Source organism: Magnolia sinica, chromosome 13 (genome assembly GCF_029962835.1).
Source record: "Magnolia sinica isolate HGM2019 chromosome 13, MsV1, whole genome shotgun sequence".
In the NCBI taxonomy this organism is placed as follows: domain Eukaryota; kingdom Viridiplantae; phylum Streptophyta; class Magnoliopsida; order Magnoliales; family Magnoliaceae; genus Magnolia; species Magnolia sinica.
The window spans coordinates 69,631,213-69,656,331 of record NC_080585.1 but is presented as its reverse complement, the minus strand read 5'-3'; the positions used below and the strand labels follow the sequence as shown (position 1 = coordinate 69,656,331).

At 38.4% G+C, this 25,119-nt stretch overlaps 1 protein-coding gene across 1 annotated transcript in view; it reads right to left on the bottom strand.

Annotated features, from left to right (window-relative positions):
• Positions 1–448: 448 nt before the first annotated feature.
• The window catches only part of LOC131223842 (uncharacterized), a 56,551-nt gene continuing 31,880 nt past the window's right edge, over positions 449–25,119 (bottom strand). The window contains exons 2-5 of the mRNA XM_058219367.1: positions 9,104–9,394; positions 7,721–7,801; positions 3,301–3,402; positions 449–714 (exon numbers count right to left, since the gene is read on the bottom strand). Of these exons, the coding sequence (XP_058075350.1) occupies positions 610–714; positions 3,301–3,402; positions 7,721–7,801; positions 9,104–9,394 (579 nt within the window). The 3' untranslated portion in view covers positions 449–609. The remainder of the gene's footprint in view (positions 715–3,300; positions 3,403–7,720; positions 7,802–9,103; positions 9,395–25,119) is intronic.

Genomic DNA, 25,119 nt, shown 5'->3' with positions numbered 1-25,119 from the left:
TTCGCTGGATCCAGCCTAGCAAATCATCTAACCCATTTAATTTCGGGTTGACAAAACACAATACAAATACATGCATGGATGAAGAGAAATGTACAGGAATGTGTCAAAATGTTTGCCAACTTAATTTATTTAAATTTTGGGTTGACTAAACACAACTTGAACCCCATCCATGTAGAAAATGGGTCGACCTGACCCCAACTTTTCCTGGTTGGATCCAGGTCAGGTTGCCAAGTCCGGTCGATTTTTACCACCCCCAACAGTACATTACTTCAACCTTGAGTACCATTTGCTCGGGGACATGGATGAAGGGGGACAAGGCATGCGTGTGCAAGAATGTTTGCCAGAAATCTGGTGGGGCCCATTGGTTTAGTCCCGAATATAAGGAGGTCAATCTACTTATCAGGTGGGCCACACAAATGAAAAATGGATGATTAGGGGAAAAGAAATATAGACCAACCAACAGGTATCATCACTATGATTTTTGTTAACAGTTAAAAAGAAATGACCAACAGGTCTCGTCACTTTGATTTTTGTACATAGTGCGCCGTACCTGATGAACGGCTTGGATCTTGTCACGTTTATACTGATGATCACGATTACATGGAAAACTCAAGTTGCTAAATATGGGGCCACCAAGTGGGCCATCTCTTTCACCAAGCAGTGTACCGAAGACATGAAGATTGCTAGTGTCTTGGGGTCCCTAGGGTTTTCAAGCTGCCACAAATGGACAGAAACGCTTAATACGACATGATAAAAACATGGAAAATGGTTTGAAAGACTTTTGCTAAACCCACTTGCATGACTCAAGCCACTCATCGGGTGGGCCCCGCAGACTGATGCCTTAGAACCAAAGCTTAGGTTGGTTCACTCATTAGGTCGGTCACGCATTACATGGGCTCACTCATTAGGTCATCCATTCATGGGCCGGAATGGTTTGCACACTACAGCACCTGTTGTACTCAGCTGCGTGGCCCACCATGTTCCATATGTAAAAATCCACTCTATCCATCAGGTGAGAAACATTATTTGAACCGTACATCCAAAAGATCATCCCGTTAAAAATCTCTGATGGAGCATACCAATGAGAACAATGTAATACTTCTAAAACCTTAAGCTCACATGGTGCGGCCTGGCTTATAATTGGGTTAGGCTGATTTTTGGTATTTCACTGCATCATGCTATGTTACGCCTAATTCATGGGTTTGATGAAAGATAAACACTAAACCACGGTAGCCCTACCCACAATCCTATGGTTGGCATACCATCCCCATTGTTCCCTGTGCTGTGGCCAACCTAATCTGTATATTTTGCAGATATTTTGTTTCAGGTCCTAGAATTGAGGATAGAACCTGATGCATGATCAGATTTTACATATACAACATGGTGGGCCCCACAAGCTTGGGTGGTTTTACACCCCGTTGAAGCAGGTGCTGTGGAGGATTCCTGTCCGGTCCTCCATTCATGTACACAAGTATGTTGACCAATGGAATTTCTTTTAAGGGAATTTTACCAGAAACTACCTGCTTAATATAGAATTTAAGCTACTTTTGCCTAATGGTTTCCAATGACCAAATCCATTACTTAAGTAATTATTACCGTACCTTCCGTCAGCTTTCTCAACGTATGGTAAGACAAGCATAGGGTGGTTAGTGACTTCGGGTGGGGCCACCATGATGTAGCAGGTGCTTCAACCATGTTATGTACCATGGTTAAAAATCAGTCCCATCCGCAATTCAGGTGGTCAACAAGATTGGAAACAATGTATAGGGCAATGCTCAGTATCCAAACTTTAGTGCAGCCCACGCAAATCACAGGTAGACCTATTATTGAGCCTAAAGGCATAAGTTTTGGTGTGGCATTTAATGATTGGAATGAATTTTATATAATTATCATGGCGGGCCCTGTATAAATCAAGGGTGGACATCTCTCTCCCAACTATATATAAGGTCGACATCTCTCTCCCACCTTATTACTTTGATGTTGTCCGCCAGCATCACAGGTCACTAACGGAATCATCTATCTAACAAGCACATGACTTAGGCTCCTTAAAAAACTCTCCTTCTCCCAACTGGTTGGAGCCCACCTCTAATGTTTTGGAGGGGGCACCATGATATGTAGTGAGATCCACCCTGACTCTTAGACTCCGAGATGTGTAATCACTAGTTAGGCCTAGGGCGCAAATCAGAATAAGGATGACGTGTGATTCCGGTGGGCCAAGAACTGGGAGAGACGTCAATGAGAAGTCAATTCTTGAATTTTTCAGAGCCCACCACCATAAATATATGAAATCTACTCTAACCATCACAATTTAGGGCTAGAACGGTGTCAAATGAAGCAATCTAAAAGGTGAGTGTTGCTTTGTACAATCATGCGGTCCATCAAAATCATGGATTCTTGTCCCCGTCGGTGGATGATGCTGATCAAAGTGAATTTCACATAATACACATCACGATTCGGCCATGCCATTACACACCCTTTGCTCACGGGAAGCGGACTGCGTACTGAGTAACTCAGTACGCGAGTAAAGCCACTGTGATTTATGTATTTTATCCACTCCATCCATCCATTTTAATAGATAATTTTATTGTATGAGATAAAAAATGAAGCATATATAAATGCTAAAGTGGACCACACCATAGGAAACAGTATGAATTGAACGTCAACCATTGAAAAAATTTTAAAGGCCACGGAAATTTTGGAACAAGCCGATATTTTTGTTTTCCTTCCATTCATGTATTTGTGATCTTATGAACAGGTTGGTTGACAAATAAACATCACTGTAAGCCATCGGAAGGTTTCAACAGTGGAAATTATTATTCTCACTATTTCCTGTGATATGGTATGCTTGAGCTGCTTCAATTTTGGGCTCAAGCACTAAAAAATCTGGAAAAAGGGATGAACAGCGTAGATAAATCAAATACATTCACGGTGGGCCAACTGAGTTGACTCAATACGATAAGAGCCTACTGAGTAACTCAGTACGCAATCCGAATCCTTGCTCACGATACAACAATGACAATTACTTAAATTAATTACGTATTTACTGAGAAGTATTATAAAAAAGAAACCAGAATGTAAAATCTATATTATGTAATTTTATTTTTTATTTTTGTAAAATTTCTTTTTAAAACCTTAACCATTCATCGTGTCCGTGCATTCTTGAACACCCGGTGAGTGGAGAGGCGTGATTTGTGTATGTTGGCCCCTTGTGGCGTATGTTGACATGTGGGCCTACGGTGCGTGTGGACTTAATAGTGAAGTTCTTTTAAAAAGAAATGGTCTGCAGTTTGCATGGCTCACCACATGAAAGAAGGTTTGGCACGCAATAAGTAGGTTTGCCGTCCACGTCGGTGCCGCCTCTATTGCATGATTCCTACCTTTGGATGGCCCACCCCAATCTGACTGCAAATTAAAAACACTGTAAGTTACAGATACATGCATTTTGTTTAGGGTTGTGCTACGGTGGTACCTGCTCAAGTGGGGCCCAAGTGATGTATGCACAACATCCAACCCCTCAATCAGATGTGTCACCTCACGTAAACCCCAGGCCCCAAAACTCAGCCTAAATGAAAACCCAGGTGGGCCACAAAAAATGGGACAAGTTGAGAGGGGACCACTCACTCTTGGTTTGTGTGGGGACCCATCATATTGTTTATACGGAATCCAGACCGTCCGGACCCTTCATCTGCCATGGATGAAGAGTTGAAAATCAACTGTGGGCTTCTCCCATCTTGTTCCCTGTGTCAGAGTTTTGGATGGAGTTTATTTTCACGCCCTAGTAATAACATGATGAGATGCATCCAATGGATGGATCGGACGATATACACACCTCTTGATTTTATACATGATTAGAAATGCCCAGGTGGTGGGAGAAATTGTAAATGTGGGTGATTAGGGACCACCTACCAGTGATTCAAACTTCTCCAGATTGATCCTAATAGTTACTACCCAGGTTGGCCCCAGGTCCACCACAAATGGCCTACATATACAGATGACTAGTTCACCAAAACGTGTGTCCCACCTGAACCAATGCTGGACTGTCCATCATATCAGGATGATAACTGCAACTAAATGTATCAGAACTTATTAAGAGTTTTTTTTGTTTTTTTTTTTTTTTTTTTTTTGCTATTTATTTATTTTTTGGGGGGTGTTCCTATCATTCAACCACCCTTTATTGACAATCTAAGTAGGGAATGGGCCAAAAACATTGATATGTGGATGAGAAAAAAGTCCACATTTGAAAAAACGATAAAGTAGGGAAAAGGAAGTTTCACCTAAAGTCCTTTCCACATATGCTTGTATCAGAATTTCCAATGAGAACAACATCCGCTCCTCTGGTATGGTTTGGAACGCTGAAAGCTTCTCTCATGCATTCATATCACAGTCAAGTACGAAAATTACAGGGCCCTCCACATCTACAACCATATTTAGATTGACGACGATCGGTGATCCAAACCGTTGATCTCAAAGAGCCCAGGCCCGATTGGGTGATCTACTGGAAATCTACGAAATTGGTGGTACCAATAGACAGGAATTGTGGCAGACCATGAGCTCATAGAAAAATTATAAATTTTCTTCTCAAGAAAAAAACTCAACTTGACCTCCAACTTAGCGTGGCTGGGAGATAATAGATGAAGCCCCCTATTCACGATTTGAATCGTATTCAATCCGTCGGATGAATCTACACTTGTCTATAATCATGTGTTGAATACTTTTATGTGGCCAAGATGATTAAAACGGTCGATCAGTTTAATAATGCCAGCTGTTGTTGAACATTTGGAGTGACTCAATATTTCAAAATAATATAAAATAAAATGTCAAAAACATCCCTCTAATTCTAAATTAGAGTAGGCCCTCTTCTAGTTAATATTCTAAAAGCTAATGTAACCTCTAGTGTTAAAATAGGCTTTTGCGGCGCCAACTTCATTCCACGGTGGATAATAAATACTGGCTAATATCAATTTATAATGATGAAGTTTTTGTATTCTAGTATTTTATTAAAAGAAAAAAAAGAGTCTTGAGTTCTCTGTTAATGACTAATAAGGAACTCATGAAGTTCTCATGTGGAGGGGCTGAAGTTGGCTTATCCAAGGCATTGATTGATGATGGCCGCATCCATGAATTGACCATACCCCCAAAATCTTCCAAATTTGAAGATCCTCGCCATCCAATCATTGGCCCTTTTTCTCTTGAAGGAGGATTGTTGCTTCTTAAACATGTTTGTTGCATACCAAGAAACTAAAGGCTATAGAGTTGTCTGATTGAGAGGAATTTTTGTGCATGATCCATTGATGATGAGAGACACGAGCTTAATAGTCTGGATCACCACACCATTGGTCCCACATGTACAAGCATAATAAGGAACTTCCTCACTAACAAGAACTGGGATTCTATTAAATATTAGAATGCAATTTGTATAATTACTTGTACATGAGATTTTATATGCAATCTCGGTTAGTTTTTAAAGTAGAGATATAGTATAAGTAGTAAACACTTTTGTTAAACAATGGGCACTCTCGTTAAAGAAATTAAAGCTTCCTAATCCATTAGGACAAGAACATGTCCCTGATTTGTTCATCTGATTAGTGACGAACATGGTCTGAATCACCAAACCATGGTCCCACGTATACAAATTCCCCAAACTGAAGGGAAGTTCCTTGCTAGTCACTGACAAAGAACTCAGACTCCAATATTAAAAAGTAATATAATATAATATAATTATATATGTAATCATTTGTACATGGGATTTAAGATACAACCTCAGTTAGTTGTAATTGTTTGTTAAAACAATGGACATTTTGTTGAAGAAATTATAAGTTCTAATGCATTAACACATGAACATTGTCCTCCATGGATTGTTGATCTAGAACCTTGAACTAATGGGAATATGAGTGAGGAATTCCAATGTATCTTCCAAATTGGAATATCTATGTATCTAATCTTGTCTCTTTTCTCCGGATAGCTATTGAAATTTATTCCTAACTCTCTAATTTTATGCCAATAATTGAATAGGGTTAAGATCCTTAGATTGGAAGAACTTTAGGGCATCCCCCATCTTCAGTGGGGCCCATCAAATCAATAACCTACTTTGCAAACCATGAGCTGATCATATAGTTTCTAGTGCAAAAGTCCATAGTTTCTCTTTTGGTCATCAATGGCCAAAATAGATCGTGCTCAAACATTCATTTTATAGGAATCATAAACTACAAAAGAACAAGGGTTTTTTTTTTTAAACTCTCTAAATGTAGTTGAAATGATTTTTATGCCCTAGCTTAAAAAGCTCAGAACATGAATTGAAAAGCTTTCACACAAGACATTACAATGACAAATGCTTTTATTTAAAAAAATAAAAAGAAAAAAGCTAATATCCAAAACTCTCTAATAACTTAAATTTCTCCCTAAAATGAGTATCAATTATTAGATGGCCCACTAGATCAATTATTTCGAATGAATAAGATTCTAGTTTATTCTCCAATGAAGACAAGTAGTTGTGCACTGGTTAATCTAGACACCTATTAACCCCCAGCTTAATAAGCTAAGAGTAACAGATATTAAGAAGCTTTTGCACAAAGAGATGCTTTTTCTAAGGGTTCCTTTCGTTACAACAAATATCATGAAATTCCAAAATATTTCATGATTAATTGGCCTAATTATATGACGAAATTCATGGAATTTGGTGCAGCCAAACACACCCTAAATAAACTGGAGAAAATTTAATATCCAGTATCAATTTTTAGAGAATCCACTTGACCCATTATTGTTATTATTGTTATTTTTATGAGGAAGTTTCAAGTTCCTTCTGCAATGCAATCATTGTTCCTTGCCTTGCAGTATAAGTCTTTGTACACTGGTTGATCTTTACACTTTTTAAGCTCTAGTTTAATAAGCTAAGAGAAACCAAAATGGGAAGTTTTTGTAATTACAAAGCTGAAAGTTTTATTTATTTATTTATTATTATTAAATAAAGAGAGAGATCTAATATCCAATACTCTCTAATACTTGTGGTTTCTCCCTACAATGAGTATCAATTATTGTGCTATGGAGTAAGTGTTCTGTTGCCTTGTAATAGTAGTCTAACACTGGTCATTATGTACCAATACTTTCCCACACTTGTAATTTCTCCCTTCAATGAGTAACAATTATTGTGCTATGGAGTCATATGTCTCTTGCCTTGTAATAAAAGTAGTCGTACACTGGTCATTATGGACCATCCATCTGGTGGGCCCTTCTGCTGACGGCCCTTGGTACAAAGATCAACACCCCATTTGAATATGATAAATAGATTTTTAGCTTTTCACTATGGTAAAGAAACCACTCTGACTTAAGAACACTAACCACTCCATACCTGCCATGATTCTTCCAACCGTAGGTCATGCACAGTGGGGACTCATCAGACGGACTGTCCATATTCGCCAACTGTACAACCATCTGTGTATTTAGAGTGGACACAAACCATAAATGGTTTTACACAGTCAAGCTCATTTCCAATGGCTATCGGCAAGTTCCTGACAACGGATACTTTTGGAAATTTGGCAACAAGCCCACCTTTCAGCAAATGGGTCATTGAAAGACATTGATCAAGGAGCTTAGAGCATCCATCATTGGGAATTTTGTCCATGAACCACCTATTCTGGGTCCCACCAGGTTGGGTGAGGTACCAATTTAAAGTAGTATGATACGATGGTAAATCCAAGCATTATATTTGAAGCAAAGGTCTTACCATATGCAGTAAAAAAGCCGAAATAACAAATCCAAGTAATTTGTTTCTTTCAATAGATAGTGAAATCCTTGAAATTATAACCTGAAAAAAAAAAAAAAACCATTATCACTTCTCCCATTAATCAATCAAAAGATGCCATACAAACATACAAACAGAAGATTTGGGAAATTCGTTTTCCAATTTGAGAAATCCACAAGATAGTGATTTCTCACTTTTCTTTACTGAAGTTATAATTGGCTTCATTTTCAAACATGGTGCAGAAGTCTACAACATCTAATTAAATCATCGGCAGGCTTTAACTTGGATGGGCCATGTCCTAAAAGTCACACAACCCAAAAAATCCTAAGTATTCCATTGGAGGACTTTGGGGAAATAATTTGTGGATGGTTACAAAAAGAATTTGTGGTGTGGCACATCCAAGGTAGGGCAAACCTGATTTCTGATTACAGTCACTTAAATTTTGGACACATTCATGAAAAGCAAATACTATCATTAGAATTTCTAGGTGACAAACATTAGCAAAATAATGAGCTAGACTAGTAAAGTAAAAACTACGTTTGGCATGATTCACTATGGGGGTCTTTGGTTTTCCAATTTCCCATGTAATGCAAAGTAAATGAGCCATCATTATAATTTCAAGGTGTTTGTTTAAACAACAATTACGGCTCATAAATCTAGAGTCAAATGCACTTGTAAAGTAAACAGATAAAGGAAATTGTAATCATTGATTTCTTCATTATAAACTAGCATTTTTACAGTGGTTTCTGAGTGAAAAACAATGGAAGCAAACTCATCATTGCAGTTAAATGTAGGTGATGTCACCATACAATTATAGAAGTAATCATTAAACAGGTAAAGGAAATTGTAATCATTGATTTTTTCATTATAAACTAGCATTTTTACAGTGGTTTCTGAGTGAAAAACAATGGAAGCAAACTCATCATTGCAGTTAAATGTAGGTGATGTCACCATACAATTATAGAAGTAATCATTACCCATTTCCACCCATTTACCATTGTAATTTGAAAACAAACACGCCCTAAGATTCTCTCAGCTCATCATGAGACATGGGGCATACATGCATACCAATCCAGGCTACCCAAATTGTGGGCCCACTATAGGGATCATACACCAAGAATGGAATCGGATGGAGTAACCCTAACCATGCAACTATTTGAAGACCCAAATTTGATATGGATGGTCAAATTATTCTAATTTTTGGGCTAATGCTCCGTCAACAATGTGCCCATCTAAGATTGAATTCGCATGCACATGCTACACGTGCTCCATTTTGATTAGTTGCAACATTTTAGTAAAATAGTGGTGAAGACACATTGTAGTATGTAGAGAACTTAAGTAATAGCAGAGTGGGAGATTACTAACCTGAGTAAGAACATATAAACACCCAAAAGAAATGAGTTGGTTCCATGCTTTCCAAACAGCCACTGAAACACGGCCTTTGTAATTCAAATAATTCAAAGAAAACCCGATTGATGAAGCGAAAGTTGCAAGCAAAGGCGCCAGAAAATGAATTTTTCTGGTTAAGAAGTTCTTGAATAATAAGATTAGGTACAGAAATATGGTAGAAGCATGGATGGTAATTCCTCCATAATTCATCTGGGACACTGAACTAGAAAGGAGGGCCAGATTTCCTGTTATCGCGGCCATCGGCTCCTGCAAACCATCCAATAGATTCTATTACAATAAGATAATTCTCCACAAATAACTAGAATGTGAATATTATCTATAAGTTAGTTATCAAGCATTGAATATCCATATGTGTGGTACACCAGTTGGATGAGATCTGGACCTTCCATCTCTGTTGGACCCTGTCATGGATAGGGGTAAAACCCTGTAATTTACTCCAGTTGGATGACCCTAGCTGATCATTGGTGGACTGCTGCAGATTAAGAAAAGCTAACCAGCTGTTGATGTAGAATGGGCAAAACTGGGGCGTTAAGGGTCCCTGGTTTAAGGTTTAGGGTTTATGGTCATTTGATTATTGTGATTTCTAAGTAAAATTGATCACCTGCAGCTAGATATATGCTAACTTAGCATGCAATGTCATCATTCTTGAAGATGTGTCACTTTTGCAGGACATCTGATCAATATAATGGTGGTTGTAACAAAGTAGATCGCCTCACAAAGAAAATCAGGCCAATCCAACCATCAGGCATATCAAACTGTCAAAATCATATGAATCGCTGATGGTTTGACTCAAAGTATAGTGGCCCAACTAGAGAGTGGAGCCCACTGCTTACGTGGCTCAAATGAAGGGAAAGGGCATGGTGATGCATGCTAAATTAAAATGCCAGCAAGCATACACAATTGAATCTCATTTCTGTGGTCAATCAATGCTGTGAAAATGGGTGGTTAAGAGAACAGTCTGACCAACAGTTGACTTTGAATGATAAAAAGGCTTCTAGACCTAGAAATCGACAGCTAGGATCATTGGACTGTTGTAATTTTAACATATGGCCTCTATGTCATGGGAATGGTCTACACGAACGAGGTCTGGCTATGAATTTGTCCTATCGGAAGTAGCCCAGATTGGTGGATAGAGGCCAGATTTGTAGGGAAAAACCCAAAATCCCTTGTGGTCATCCTGCACTTTTTGAAGTATGAAAATAAATAAATACAACGAAACTTTAGCATTTCTTTTTGTAAATAAACATTCTTTTAAACCGTGTTGAAAAAATAAAATAAAATTTGCTACATTAAGATATTAATGTTTTTTGCGATGGTTGAATGTGGCATGTTGTAGCCAACACCATGCTTTAAAAAAATATATATGTAAAAATAAAAATAATAAAAATAATAAATAAATAATATTAAATAAAACTCTCATTGGTCATGCCTGTGTAATAATGGTCCCAGAGGTGTCAATATGCAGTTGAATCACAAAGAGAGAAGAGAGACACTTTTAGCGAAATTGTGAATGTGTGATTAAATCAAAATTAGATGTCAATATTCAATATATTTTGAATTCATTTTTCTAAAAGGAAAAGCGTTCTTTCACTTAATAACAACAATTTTGGAAGTTCTGAGGAAAAAAAAAAAAAGAAGTAAACATTTGTCTAAAGTTGCGATTTAAATGTAAGAAAGCATCACTCTAGAGATGTGAATGGAGGATATGAGGCCCAAAATCGTTATTAGGCTTAAACCTAATTTTGCATAATCTCCCAGTAAATGGAGCCTTCATTATTGTTGGAGTATGAATCTCTTGTGAGGAACAAATTTCTTATTTTTTTCAGTAATTAGGAGTTTGTTTTGCATATCCCTTCTAGGAAGGGTTGCAAGCATTGGTGAGACTTCTAAAACACAAGTGAAATGGTGCCTTCTCGTTCAGGATGCGCTTGTTTGGGAAAGTGGATACTAACAATCTTTTGTCTATTTTTAAAAAACAATTTTGAAGTTAGTTATGTAATATATATATATATATATATATATATATATATATATATATATATATATATATATATATATATATATAGTTGAAGTTAGTTCTAGAGCTCCATTCTTAAGTCCAAATAAAAACTTGCCACACGTGTCAAATATAGTAGACAATTAGCATGTGGCCGCATGTTATGATGCAAAATTGGCTTGATATTTTTTTGTAAGTGTTTGTGGCAAAAAAAAAAAAAGCATGGTGCATGCTAATGTCAGCTTTGGCACATCTGATTTCGTTGTGATGGGATCACAACTGAGGAATGCTAATTCTAGAATCACATTCTATACGTGCCACTCAAAAACACTCCATACGTGCTGACATGTGGGACATCTAGGAAGTTCATAGGCAGTCTCAAAAATGCATGTCCTATTCCTGAACTTCAAGACAGCCCATTCATTAGGAGAGCAAACCATCTGCTTCCAAATGTAGATTGTTGGCTATCATTCTCCGTACATGTGTGACCTGAAATGTATGGAGAATTTATAGGCTAGGGAATGCTCACCACGGAGAGGGCATCTTAGGAACATTCACCAAATTTCGGATACTATGTCCTCCATGGAATACAGGAATTTGTCACCTGTGATTAGAAAAACACATGGAACTGAACAAATTTCCACTTTTAAGGGATTTTATTGATTTGTGGCAAATCACCACAAAATGTTATATTCATCTCCTGGGGGAAACCCTTGATTAAAAGGAAAACCCAAAGTAGATCCTATTTGTAAGAGGGTGTACAATGTCTAGTTGGCTAATGTATAATAACAAAAAATGTTACATATATCACACGGGAAAACCATTGATATTAAAATTAAAAACCAAAGTATTTACTATACTGGGAAGGTGAACAATGTGTAATCAGTTTAATTATGGTTGGATGAACAGATGATCATAGATGGATTAGAGCTCCTGCATGGGGCTTGTGTTCATGTTGTTGCATCACTGTGTGTTGGAACAGGTTGAGTGTAATGGATGGCACTCACAAAATTTACAAGTCTACGGGTGTGTAGGCTCAACAAACAAGAACAAAATGGCATTCCATCAAAGGGACATAAAATGTGAACAATGTGTAAATGTCTAAAGCTTTATGCATTTTGGTGTACTAGAAGAAAAATGTGTTGAGTGGGAATAGTGCATGATGAAGATTGTCCATACTGACACCATTAGAGTCTACAATCATGTAGAACTCAACAAGAACATGAAAGTACTTTGTAGTAGGCACGGGAGGAAGATTGGCCATATTGACACTCCGTTAGAGTCTACAAGCTTGTAGGACTCAAACAAAAACACAATAGTACTTTGTTGTAGGCATGGCCAGGGCTACTCAAACATCGACACAATAGTACTCTGTTGTAGGCATGGGCAAGGATACTTGGATCGTGGGTCACTTTGGCACATGGTATGGGAATGGGTACGCGGTATGCTACTTCCTCCAATACGCGGTATGCCTGGGGTAGCATTATGTGCATCACTCCAATACATACGCTCCAAATATGGTTTTTTCTTAAGCAAGCATATTACACCATATTGGACTTATATTAGTGCAATTTATACCAAAACATGTGAAAATATCAAAAGATGTAAAATGAGGAGCACAAGAATATATCATTTTTTGTACTTTTGACATTTGTTCGAAGGTGTATTGGTCCATTCTTTAGTAAGAATGTTGCTTATCACCCTGACCTTTATAAAGCTAAGTTTTTGGGTCTTTGGCCTCAAAATTTAGTATTAAACCATTCGGGGATTGAGCATTTATAATGCATAAACTATTATCTTCATGTATAAAGTTATGGACTCACTATTATGGTACTAAACACGTTGATTGAAATCAGCCTATGTTATAGACTACTAAATAGTGCTTGATTTAATCAACCTATGTAATATTCTATTATACTTCACATGTGTGAGCTTTTTTCTTTCATTCTCGGTCCCCAATTGGGATAAAGGAGCAGAGTTGCGTCAAGTTGGCAACTGTCTTATGCCACAACTTCCAATATGAAACCATACGGGGATTGAGCATTTATAATGCATAAACTATTATCTTCATATATAAAGTTATGGACTCACTATTATGGTACTAAACACGTTGATTGAAATCAGCCTATGTTATAGACTACTAAATAGTGCTTGATTTAATCAACCTATGTAATATTCTATTATACTTCACCTGTGTGAGCTTTTTTCTCTCATTCTCGGTCCCCAATTGGGATAAAGGAGCAGAGTTGCGTCAAGTTGGCAACTGTCTTATGCCACAACTTCCAATATGAAAGCAAACAATATGACTTTCCAAACTAATGCTAGGGCTTTCCCTGTAAGCAACGCACTGAATCAGAATCCGAGTGAAAAAATAAATGGGCAAGGGTTGGCTAGCGCATTCCCTACAAGCAACACGTCACAATAGCACCCCATTGTGAGAAGTAGGCAAGGTGTTCTTGTGCCAATCTGGAATATAGGAAAATTGACAGGTAAGAGTATGGAGTTCGTATATAAGATGAAACAACGGAGTGTTAACATAGCTAGCGTTAAGGAGACCAAGAGGAGAAGGGACAAAAGATTTTATTAATAAACCTTGTGTCAGGAAAGGAAACCAATGATCTTACTATAAACTCAAAACCAATGTTTGCAATATTGATAGTATCGACCGATACAGGTATTGCATGGGTCTTATATGAAATAAAGGGAGGAACTTTAAGATTCTCCTGTATGGAGCAGGCCGGATTAGTAGAGACACTTCTATAAAAACCCTAGCCTACCAAATCCTTAACCTTTTAGATAGGTTGCTAAATCGGGTGTTCTAAATGTTAAGGAATCAGGTGGCTAGGGTTTTTGTGAGAAGTCACCCTCCTAAATTTGTCATGATCGATTGCTCTACTGTTAGGTGGAGTGTACACAGTATTGTGTGATATATCATTGATAGCTCGATAGATCGCAAAATTTCTCATGACACGTTTATAAATATTCCTAATTTCATCAATACTTTGCTGACAGGGAGGCAACGCACCTATCTTTTTTGTGGATATTTGTGCCAAAAAATTTTTAAAATTCCAAAAACTCTACTCTTCTCCCCTTTATTTTTTAAAATCTCTTCATGGTAGGATCTAGATGACTCTTTTAAGTTGTTTAGAAAGAAATCAAGGCTTGGGTATTGCAATAGAAGAGCGAAAACAAGTTAGAACCATTTAGTAAGATTTTTTGTAACTTTTTTTTTTCCTTAATTCTTTTGCTTAGAATTGGTAGAAATTCATCACTATGCTCTTTTTTCATGCAAAGTCATGGATTTGAAGCTCCGATTTTCGAATTTGGGAAAATCTTCCATATTCGCCCATTTAATATGTAAGTGGAATGTCAAAAAATCAATGGACACTATATTGTATGCTGATTTATGAATTGCAAATGATTTCTTGAATGTAAAAAATATATATATTTTTTTAAATAAATTAATAGGGAAAAATTTAAAGATCATTGTTTTAAAAATAATCTACAAATTACCATACTCTTTTGTTTTTTCAAAATAAACTTTTTTATTAAAAATAAACTTATTTCTTTTTTAATTTTTTATTACAAAATGCAATCTTCTGTTTTGTTACTCGTACTATATAATTTATGAATCACATGAACTCCTTTTTGTTATAAGTGCGCTTTTGTCAAACAACATAGTTTAGAACTATATACAAGGGAAACTTATTATGCTTACTTGGTTTCTAATAATGTTTTAAGTGTGGAATCATGTCTCTTTTAATCTCTCATGAAGTTTCACTGAAAAATTCCATCATTTTCCCAACGTTTTCCCAAATTTTCCTTAAATAGTGATACTTTCCATGATACATGCGATATTTCCCTTATGATATGACTATGTTTCTATACCAGCAATACATGCATTGATAATGATACCACAGACATAACATAAGTTAACCTTAGCCTTAGAATTAAAAGACAATTGCATAAGTGAATCACTTTTTCATTACCTGTTAGTGGATTTTTGAAAGACAAAAGCATAAAAAAATTTTAAAAAATAATCCAGATTTAGAAATCTTACTATCACTGTCTAGATAATAACAAGTTCCAAAACTTAGGAAAAAACCAATGTTAGGATCTTACTCAGATTTGTAGCATGTGATTATTATTTTAGTTTGATGTTAATCTTCCAACTTTGGAAGTCTCTCCTCAATCTATCCCAGAAAAGAGATGCAAATGCCACATGCACACCTTCAGTAGGGCTCAGGACACACACTTGAGAGTAGTCCACTAGGTGGACCCCACATGTATGAAGTGTGTTAGAGGGAGATCTCATTTTCGCTTTTCTTCTTCTTTTCTTTCTTTCTCTGACACACAGACGTCCCTAGGGGATGGGGACATCTAGGCTCTCTCTAGCTCTAACCCCTTTAAGGTAGGATCTATTTATAAGGTGCTAGGGTTTCAAAGGGTGCACTTGTTATGATGCTCCTCACACCTACAAACTTTAGTGTGCCCTAAGTCATCAAAAGTCCATATACCGAAATTGACCAAAGCCCTCCACTATCTAGTGGCATCTACACTTAACCAAAATCTCATGCTAGCCTAAGAAGTGAACTATAAGATCTTAACCATCAGACATCCATTAAGCATGATAAAACACTTTTAATAGTTAGAAAGAAAATTTAAGCTTAAAAAACCTTCAATGAAACACGTAAAACTTTTAAGCGTTGTGTCCAATTAGAAAACCTCCGCCTGATGGATGATCCAATCACTAAGATCCAAGCCACAACTAAGTTCCTTGAGGTAACAATAGGATCCCTTGTTGGGACGTATGGACCATGACCACTCTTCATCTCTTCTCCTTTCTTCTTTTTGCCTTTCTTTCTCACACATCATATGTTCCTAGGGGGTGAGGACTTCTAAGGCTGTCTCTAGCTCTAAGCCCTTGAGATAGGATCAATTAATAAAAAGGAATAACATTTTAGAGGGTGCAACTGTTATGGCGCTCCTCACACCTATGGACTTTGGTAATGCCCTATCCCATCAGAAGTACATACAACCAAATTGACCTAATCTCTCTAGTATCCAGTGGCATCCACTCTCGACAAAAATCCCGTGCCGGCCTACAAGGTGGACTATATGATCTAAACCATTAGATGTCTAAAACTTTTAACGGTTAGAAAATATTAAGGTTTAGAAAACTTCAACGAAACATTTAAAAACTTTTAAGCGTTGGGTCCAATTAAAAAACCACCCAATGGACAGTCCAATCACTAAGATCTAAGCCACAAATAAGTTCCTTGAGAAACAATAAAATCCCATGTTGGAACATTCGGACCATGACTGCTCTTCTTCTCTTCTCCATTCTTCTTATTCTTTCTCTCTCACACATCAGGCGTCCTCTCTTCTTCTCCTTCTGTCTTCTTTTTTTCTCTCATACATCAGATGTTCCTAGGGGGTGTGAATAAGGTTTTAGAGGGTGCACCTATCATGGTGCTCCTCACACCTATAAGACATTGGTAATGCCCTATCCCATCAAAAGTACGTACACCCAAACTGACCCAATCTCTCCACTATCCAATGGCATCCACTCTTGAGCAAAATTCCATGCCAGCCTATAAGGTGGACTAACTATTAGATGTCTATCAATCACAGCAAAAAAGCTTTTAACAGTTGAAAGAAAGGGTCAATAGTTAAAAACCTTCTATTAAAAATTTAAACCTTTTAAGCACCGGGCCTAGCTAGAAAACCACTTGATGGATGCTTTGATCATTAAGATCTAAGCCACAAACTAACCTAATCTCTCCACTATCCAATGGCATCCATTCTTGATCAAAATTCCATGCCAACTTACAAGGTGGACTAACTATTAGATGTCTATCAATCACAACAAAAAAACTTTTAACAGTTGAAAGAAAGGATCAATAGTTAAAAACCTTCTATTAAAAATTTAAACCTTTTAAGCACTAGGCCTAGCTAGAAAACCACTTGATGTATGCTTTGATCATTAAGATCTAAGCCACAAATAAGTTCCTCAAGGTAGCAGTAAGATCTTATGTTGGAACATATGGACCATGACTGCATCCGTGTGCATGTGCCAAAACCACACTCATGTGTCCGCCACTAATGTAAACTTGCAAGGTGAGCCAAAGCACACACTAGGACCTCACATTCCGCATATGTCCTCAGGTCCAAGGACTAGTCAAAGTTAGTGCATGATCAAGTCAATCCAATTCGAGCATGATGGGTCTCCTAGATGAGAGACTTGATTTGATCCCTAAAGGCAAGTGCTCGGCTAGGCCTAAACACAAGAACCTAAATTTCGCAAACATTCACATTCCTATGTGTGGTAGGGCCATGGCACGGTTATCCCGACAGTGGAAACCTTCCATCCCAACATGCAGCTAGTTCCCTCAAAAGGATGAATAATTAACCTTTCACGGATTACTTAATCTCGTTACTATGGCCATTGAATTAGGGTATTGAGATCCATAAAACACAACTCTCCCTTGAAGGAGAAGAAGGAGAAATTGCTCATGACAGCTTAAAGCTAATTGCAATTACATGAAGATCCTTGCAGATGGATGAAGGTCCCTTGAAGTTGTATGAGGATCCTTATAGCTGGATAAAGGTCCTTTGAGATTGGATGAAGATTAGCAAGCCATTAAAGCTTAGCTTGTGGAAGATCAATTCATCTCAAATCAGTTTATTATAAGTTGGATTCTTGCAGATCTGCTTGTTGTAGATCTCATCAATGTTTTTGGTAGCGCTCATACGCTATGTAGTGTAGCGCGTAGCATACGCTATGTAGCGTGTAGAGTATACTTTAGAGCATGTAGCATAGAGTGTAGCGCAGGTAGCGTATACCACATCAAATTTCCTTTCTTCAAGTTTTTCTTTTAGTGCTAGCTCAACACCTATTATTAAAATGGTGGTGACTCATCCCCATCACACATGGCACTACATTAGATCAATCTAGACCATTCAAATTGTGGTCCATATCATGGATAGAGCACTTAGATCAATCCAGACCATCCAGATTGTGGTCCATTTTGTGAATTTATGATGTTTCAATAAATAAATAAATAAGAGGTCACACATAGAGAGAGATGTCTAAAGGCAAAGAGACGGAGAGATTTTGCATGGAAATATGTGGTCGATGATCCAAATTTGTAGTTAAGAACTCATAGAAATTATGCATTTTGCAAAGTGTATCATATTTTCTATTATTTTAATTAAAAAATATTAAGTATCTTGTAGATTACGCTACATGCTATAGAGGGCCATATGCAACGTTATACGCTACACGCTATTTAAAATGGATCTAATTATAAAAGTTCTAATTGTAGAATTGAAGTGGAAATCTCATATTTGAGATGGAAGAAGGGAAGGAAGAGGAAGAAAAGCAGGGGGGATCCCTATTTTTTGTAGCTTAAGTTGCACTCCATAAAGGGCCAAATGCTACGTTATATGCTACTCACTATTTAAAATGTTGGATCTGTTTATAAAAGTTCTTATTGTAGAATTGAAGTGGAAATCTCATATCTAAGATGGAAGAAGGTAGGGAAGAGGAAGAAAGGAGAGGGAGGGGGGAGGGGAGAAGAGGGGGAGAGAGAGAGAGAGAGAGAGAGAGAGAGAGAGAGAGAGAATCCCTGTTTTTTGTGTTGTTTAAAATGAAGATGTTGCTACTCCCCACGTGGCACAATTCAATTAGCTAAGTCAGATGGCCACTTGTTTCCAGCATCTTTTTTTGTTTTTCATTGAGCAACTCTAGGAAAAGTCATAACTCCCTGTTAGGTTCGTCGAACACTGCTTGGCCCTTCAAATGTGGCCCACAAGTTGATTGAGGCTCCTCAACTATCACCTACAGATCAACAACGTGTATCTTCAGTAATTGGGACTGATCTCTCTCAATACAGTTCGAAGCGAAGTGAAATAAATTTCAAATGAAAGCTTCTTCAATATACTTTTCAACGACTCAGGAATCACTTTGATCAGACATTGTTTACCCCTTCATATGTTGACTTGAAGTCAAACCAAGCAAGTTGTCTAGTTTTCAACAAAGTGCGCAATGTGTATCTTCAGTAATTGGGATGGATCTCTCTCAATATAGTTCGAAGCGAAGTGAAATAAATTTCAGATGAAAGCTTCTTCAATATACTTTTCAACGACTCAGGAATCACTTCAATCGAACATTGTTTACCCCTTCATATGTTGACTCGAAGTCAAACCAAGCAAGTTGTCTAGTTTTTAGCAAAGTGTGCAAAAGTAATTTTCCCAATGTTAGCAGATGGCCCCGTCTAGTCTCAATAGGCGATCACGGTAAGACCCAATTGCAACAAGCGATGCAATTGTCACTACTCCAAAAGCCCGCTATTTAGTGTAATGCACGAGGATTCGAACATATGTGATTATAGAACTCAAAGGAAACCAACGTGCATGCTCCATGCATGTCATATGATGTCTTCTATTAAACTGTAGTGCTATCAAGCCGAAGAGTCAGATCAACTATATTGGTGACCTAATATCAAATCATTTGTAATGATAAGAATGCGACGACAGTGTCAACTGTAGAAGTTCTTGTATAAATTCAAAGAGTCTCGGCCCGACTATAATGATAAGCATGCCCCATGCATGTCATATGAAGTCTTTTGTTAAACTGTACTACTATCAAGACAGAGAGTCAGGTCAAGTATACTGAGAGCGACCCAATATCAAACCATCTGTAATGATAAGAATGCGATAGCAGTGTCATCTATAGAAGTTCTTATATAAACTCAAAGAGTCAATGCATCTGAGTGATAATAATAATCATGACTTAGCCTTGTTGACTAGTCTTCAAATAAATAATAGTGATAAAGGAGAAATCTAATAAAATATTGTAGATAATGGCAATGAATGTCAACTGCGAAACGTTACAAATAACTAAAGAACCCGATCTAACACTTTCTTTGACAAAACCGGATGCGGAGGAGAGTAGTAGAATCTCTCAATTGTAGTTGTCGATCTGTCTTATGCAGTCGCACTTTTAACCAAATTAATATTTCATATGATGATGATAAGAAAGATGGCATTGCCCCTAGTAGATAGTCATATTGATAATATTTCTTCAACTGGTGTCAATCTAGAAGATAAAAAAGGCATACTTATAATCTCGGAAAGATGAAAATAAAGAGCTCATGACTTTGATCATAGAAGTCTCATGTATATACATATGTGTGTACATACATACATATATATAAATATATATAAATACATGTTTATATATATATATATGGGAAAAGGTACTATGCGCTCGACCTCACGATAAGCTCCCGTGAGGTCAAGCTGTGTGGGCCCCACCATGATGCGTGTCGACCATCAACACCATGCATTTGATGGGTCCCCTCTAAATTATGGGATATCCCAAAAATCAGCCGTATACAGAACTCAGGTGGACCATACCATCTAAAATCATGTGAAGACATGCCAAAAACATATAAAAGCACTTGGTGGGGCCCACATGAGTTTTGAATGCTGTTGAAACTTGGTCTGAACCCTCATCCAAGTGGGACACACATAATGGATGGGCTGGATTTGCAAACCACATCTCGGTGGGCCCAAAAAATGATTATGAATGTTTTAATGGTGCACGGCCCCTCCCCACTTCTATATGTGGTGTGGCCCACACAAGTCACAGATTGACTTGATTTTTGAGACCTAGGCTCACGATGGAATGGTGCATGTGACTGATGGGGTAGATGTTCGAAACGCATCACGGTGGGGCCCACACAGCTCGACCTCATGGGACAGTCCCATCAGCTCGAGCGCATAGTACCTTTTCCCTATATATATATATATATATATATATATATATATATATATATATCATACACGTGTGTGTGTGGGAAACGATACTATGAGGTCGATCTCACAAGAAGCTTCCCATGAGGTCGAGTTTTGTGGGCCCCACTGTGATGTGTGATGAACATCCACCCCATCAATCAGATGCACCCTTCCATGATGGGCCACATGTATAAAAATCAAGCCAATTCATGACTTAGGTGGGCCACACCATTGACAAAAGTCGAGAGTGGATATCCTACCCATTGAAATCTTCATGATCGTTTATAGGGCCCACTGAGATGTGGTTTAGAAATCCAACCCATCCATTGTGTGTGTCCCACTTGGATGAGGGGTCGAAAGAAGTTTCAGTTGTAGCCAAAACTCAGGTGGGCCCCAACAACTAATTTTAGATATTTTAGGCATGATTTCACAGTGCTTCAGATGGGGTGGCCTAGTTGAGTTTCGGATATGGCTGATTTTTGGGATATTCCACAACGTGGAGGGAGCCAGCAAATACAAGGTGTAGATATCCAGTACACATCATGGTGGGGCCCACACAACTCAACCTCATGGGAAGCTCCCATGAGGTTGACCTCATAGCACCATTTCCCTATATATGTATATATATACATATGTGTGTGTGTGTGTATGGGAAAAGGTACTATGCGCTCGAGCTGATGGTCCCATGAGGTCGAGCTGTGTGGGCCCCACCGTGATGCGTTTCAAACATCTACCCCATCAGTCAGATGCACCATTCCATCATGGGCCTAGGTCTCAAAAATCAAGTCAATCCGTGACTTGTGTGGGCCACACCACATACAGAAGTGGGGAGGGGCCATGCACCATTAAAACATTCATAATCATTTTTTGGGCCCACCAAGATGTGGTTTGCAAATCCAGCCCATCCATTATGTGTGTCCCACTTGGATGAGGGTTCAGACCAAGTTTCAGTAGCATTCAAAACTCAGGTGGGCCCCACCAAGTGCTTTTTTATGTTTTTGGCATGTTTTCACATGATTTTAGATGGTATGGCCCACCTGAGTTCCGTATACGGCTGATTTTTAGGATATCCCATAATTTAGAGGGGACCCATCAAATGCACAATGTTGATGGTCGACACGCATCACGGTGGGGCCCACACAGCTTGACCTCACGGGAGCTTATCGTGAGGTCAAGCGCATAGTACCTTTTCCCTATATATATATATATATGTATGTATGTATGTATGTACATATGTATATGTGTATATATGGTATTATGTATGTATATATGTATATATGTTCCAAAAAAATCACAAAAAATTTCAAGAGTCTATTTGTTCTCCATAGTTAAAGTCTAAAGTCTTTCTTCATAATAAAAAAATGGCAACAAAACATTTCGATGCTCTCTACTTCCATATCACCCAAGGTGAGTCTAGAGACACTGTGTCAAAGATTTCCACGACCATGACTTCTTTGGCCTAACCTTCTCTCGAATCCCTCAGTTTAGGTCGAAAGAAACATATGAAAAATAATAAGTAGAAGAAGCATTTCCAATGGAGTATTTCTTAAAATGGGGAGCCCGTTATATGAGTGTGGATTGTAGCGATCTATGTGTGTTATCTGAGCTTGCCTTCCAAGAAGACGGGAAAGTGAAAGCTTCCTTCTAAAAGATAAAAGAAACAAATGCTTAGTTTACTCGCTGGGAAATCCACAAAAAATTAAAGCAAGAAATCTTCCAAACATTCCCCAAATACGATGCACCAGATGAATTTCTTCCTTCAAAACTGAAAACATCTCTCTTCATAAACACCACCAAGAAAGCACAACATAAATCCAACCCTAAAGACAAGCAAGCTCCAACAAATGCTTCAAAAATAGTTGTGCATCTAGAACAAGAAAACTCTCTAGCTAAGGAACCATTGCCAATCATAAAGATGATGTAATCGGTACTCAGCAATGATGAGGAAGACAATCAATCCAAATGCGAAGCTAGTGAATGTCATCAACCTCCTCATCAAAAGCATCAGATAGCGGAGAAATCTTTTCTGATGAAGAATTGCCTCAAAACTGGCAATACCAACATTTAAAGGAGATTACAAAGTAGACTTCAAAAACATCTTTCAATCCATTTTGCAAATTAATCCTTCTCCTCCATAAATATCTTATTCACCCAATAAAGACTCTGCTCAAGTATGTATGATGTGTGCATATGATGGGAAAACCTATGTCATAGACAGAGATTGGCCACCGAAAGCAACATGCAACACAACAACACCAAAACAGTTGGAAGGTTACCCAGAAGGACCTCAGAAGAGAGAAGATGTGAGCTATTTATTAATTCACGATGCTAAGTCTCAATAACAGCAAAAGGATGTGATAAGATAGCTAACTCATCTTATCCATTGGACAACTTTTGTTGAACAACATATTTTAAGTATTAAAAGATATTTGAGGCAAATGCAGCACGGCCTCAACAAATTTACAGAAGTTCAAGAAAGCGAAAGAAAAGGATTGTCAAGTCTTTAGTCTTGATGAGTGTTGTTCTTGTGTGTGTAGAGTGGGTGGCAAGGTAGTCCTGAAGAGAGGGAATGAGGTGTCACGCCCCAGACTCAGTAATCGGACTCACAAGGAAGCCGATAGCCGGTTCTGGCCGCAACAGCCTCCGTAGTACCCCATTCTCGGCTCTTGAGGTAGGTTCCGATCCTGGGATCCCACAAGGAGGATTTCTATAACCGTATAGCCATTTCCAATACGAGCATACCCAAGATCACAGCAAGTAAATTTCAAAAATAACAAAGGGACACATCACAAAAATCCACTATAAATTTGAACTTTTACAAGTACATAGCAGAAAAGAAATACATCTGATAACGAAAGAAGTAGGAAGAAGATCTGCAACATTTGGGGAGGAGTCGGCTCAACTATAATCCAAGCTCTGCTGCTACGATGTCAGCCTAGGATCTAGCATCAATCATGCATAAGCTTATAAAAGCTTAGAGGGTCGTGAAGGTGTATGACAATGGTGCGCAGAAGAATAATAGGAGATATAGGAAGCGAAACATGATCAATGACGATATCACTAGCCTTACCGAGGCTTGTCATGAATCTCCTGCATGCATCAATCGTGCATAAGCTTATAAAAGCTTAGAGGGTGGTGAAGGTGTATGACAATGGTGCACAGAAGAATAATAGGAGATATAGGAAGGGAAACATTATCAATGACGATATCAATAGCCTTACCAAGGCTTGTCATGAATACAACGCAATGAGTACAGGGCGCCATACCAAGGTGATGCATAAGGGGGCTTATACAGCCGATGCGAATGTGATGCGAATGTAATGCGAAGTGATGCCAGTGCTCATATCCAAATCCACATATCAAGTACATTTCCAATCACAAGGAAATCACTGGGGTTCTAGTAACTGCTGGATGACTGCCTCTCTCCAGACCCGCATAGTCAAACGAGCGTAAGATACCTCACTACCCGCCTGTGGACAGCCAATCACCAATAAGGCTCGACGGCAATGGACCCATTTACGAGCTGGTCAGACTCAGCCTAGTAAAGCCTTCTTACACTAGGCGGGTAAGGCCATACCCCTACCCAACCGACTACATGACAATGGGAGTCGCGGCCTAATGGTATAAGGCACTCGTGCGCTCATAGTTTCCACTTGGTCACGGCGTTGGGGCAGACCCTTGGTACCATGAAAGTTTTATGAATTTCACTCATGGGCATCCTATGTACCCTGTATGCTCAAGTAATATTTCTGGTGTCCACAAACAGCCATCCACAATACCTTTGTGGAGGCAAGGCCCTGATGAAGCAAGGGCAACAATATCCATGAGATGCGATGCCATGAATCACGCATACCAATCATGCACTGGCTCCAAGCACACAATGTGCACAAGAGGGGAAAACTCCATCCCTCAATCATGTTAACCCAATGACCACACCCAAATGCAATCTAAACACTCCATGACGCATATGGGTCATGAGGGTGTGCCATATGGCGGTGATGACTTAGAACATACCCCTCCTTCCCAAGGAGGGAATAAGTTTAGGTACTTAGACAATTAAACCTTAGGAATAGACCTCTAGTGGGGGCCCAATACTTTGGGGTAGCCCACAAGCTAAGAAGGGCCATATATACACCTAAGGGAATAAGTGATCCTATCAAGGGTCCAAGGT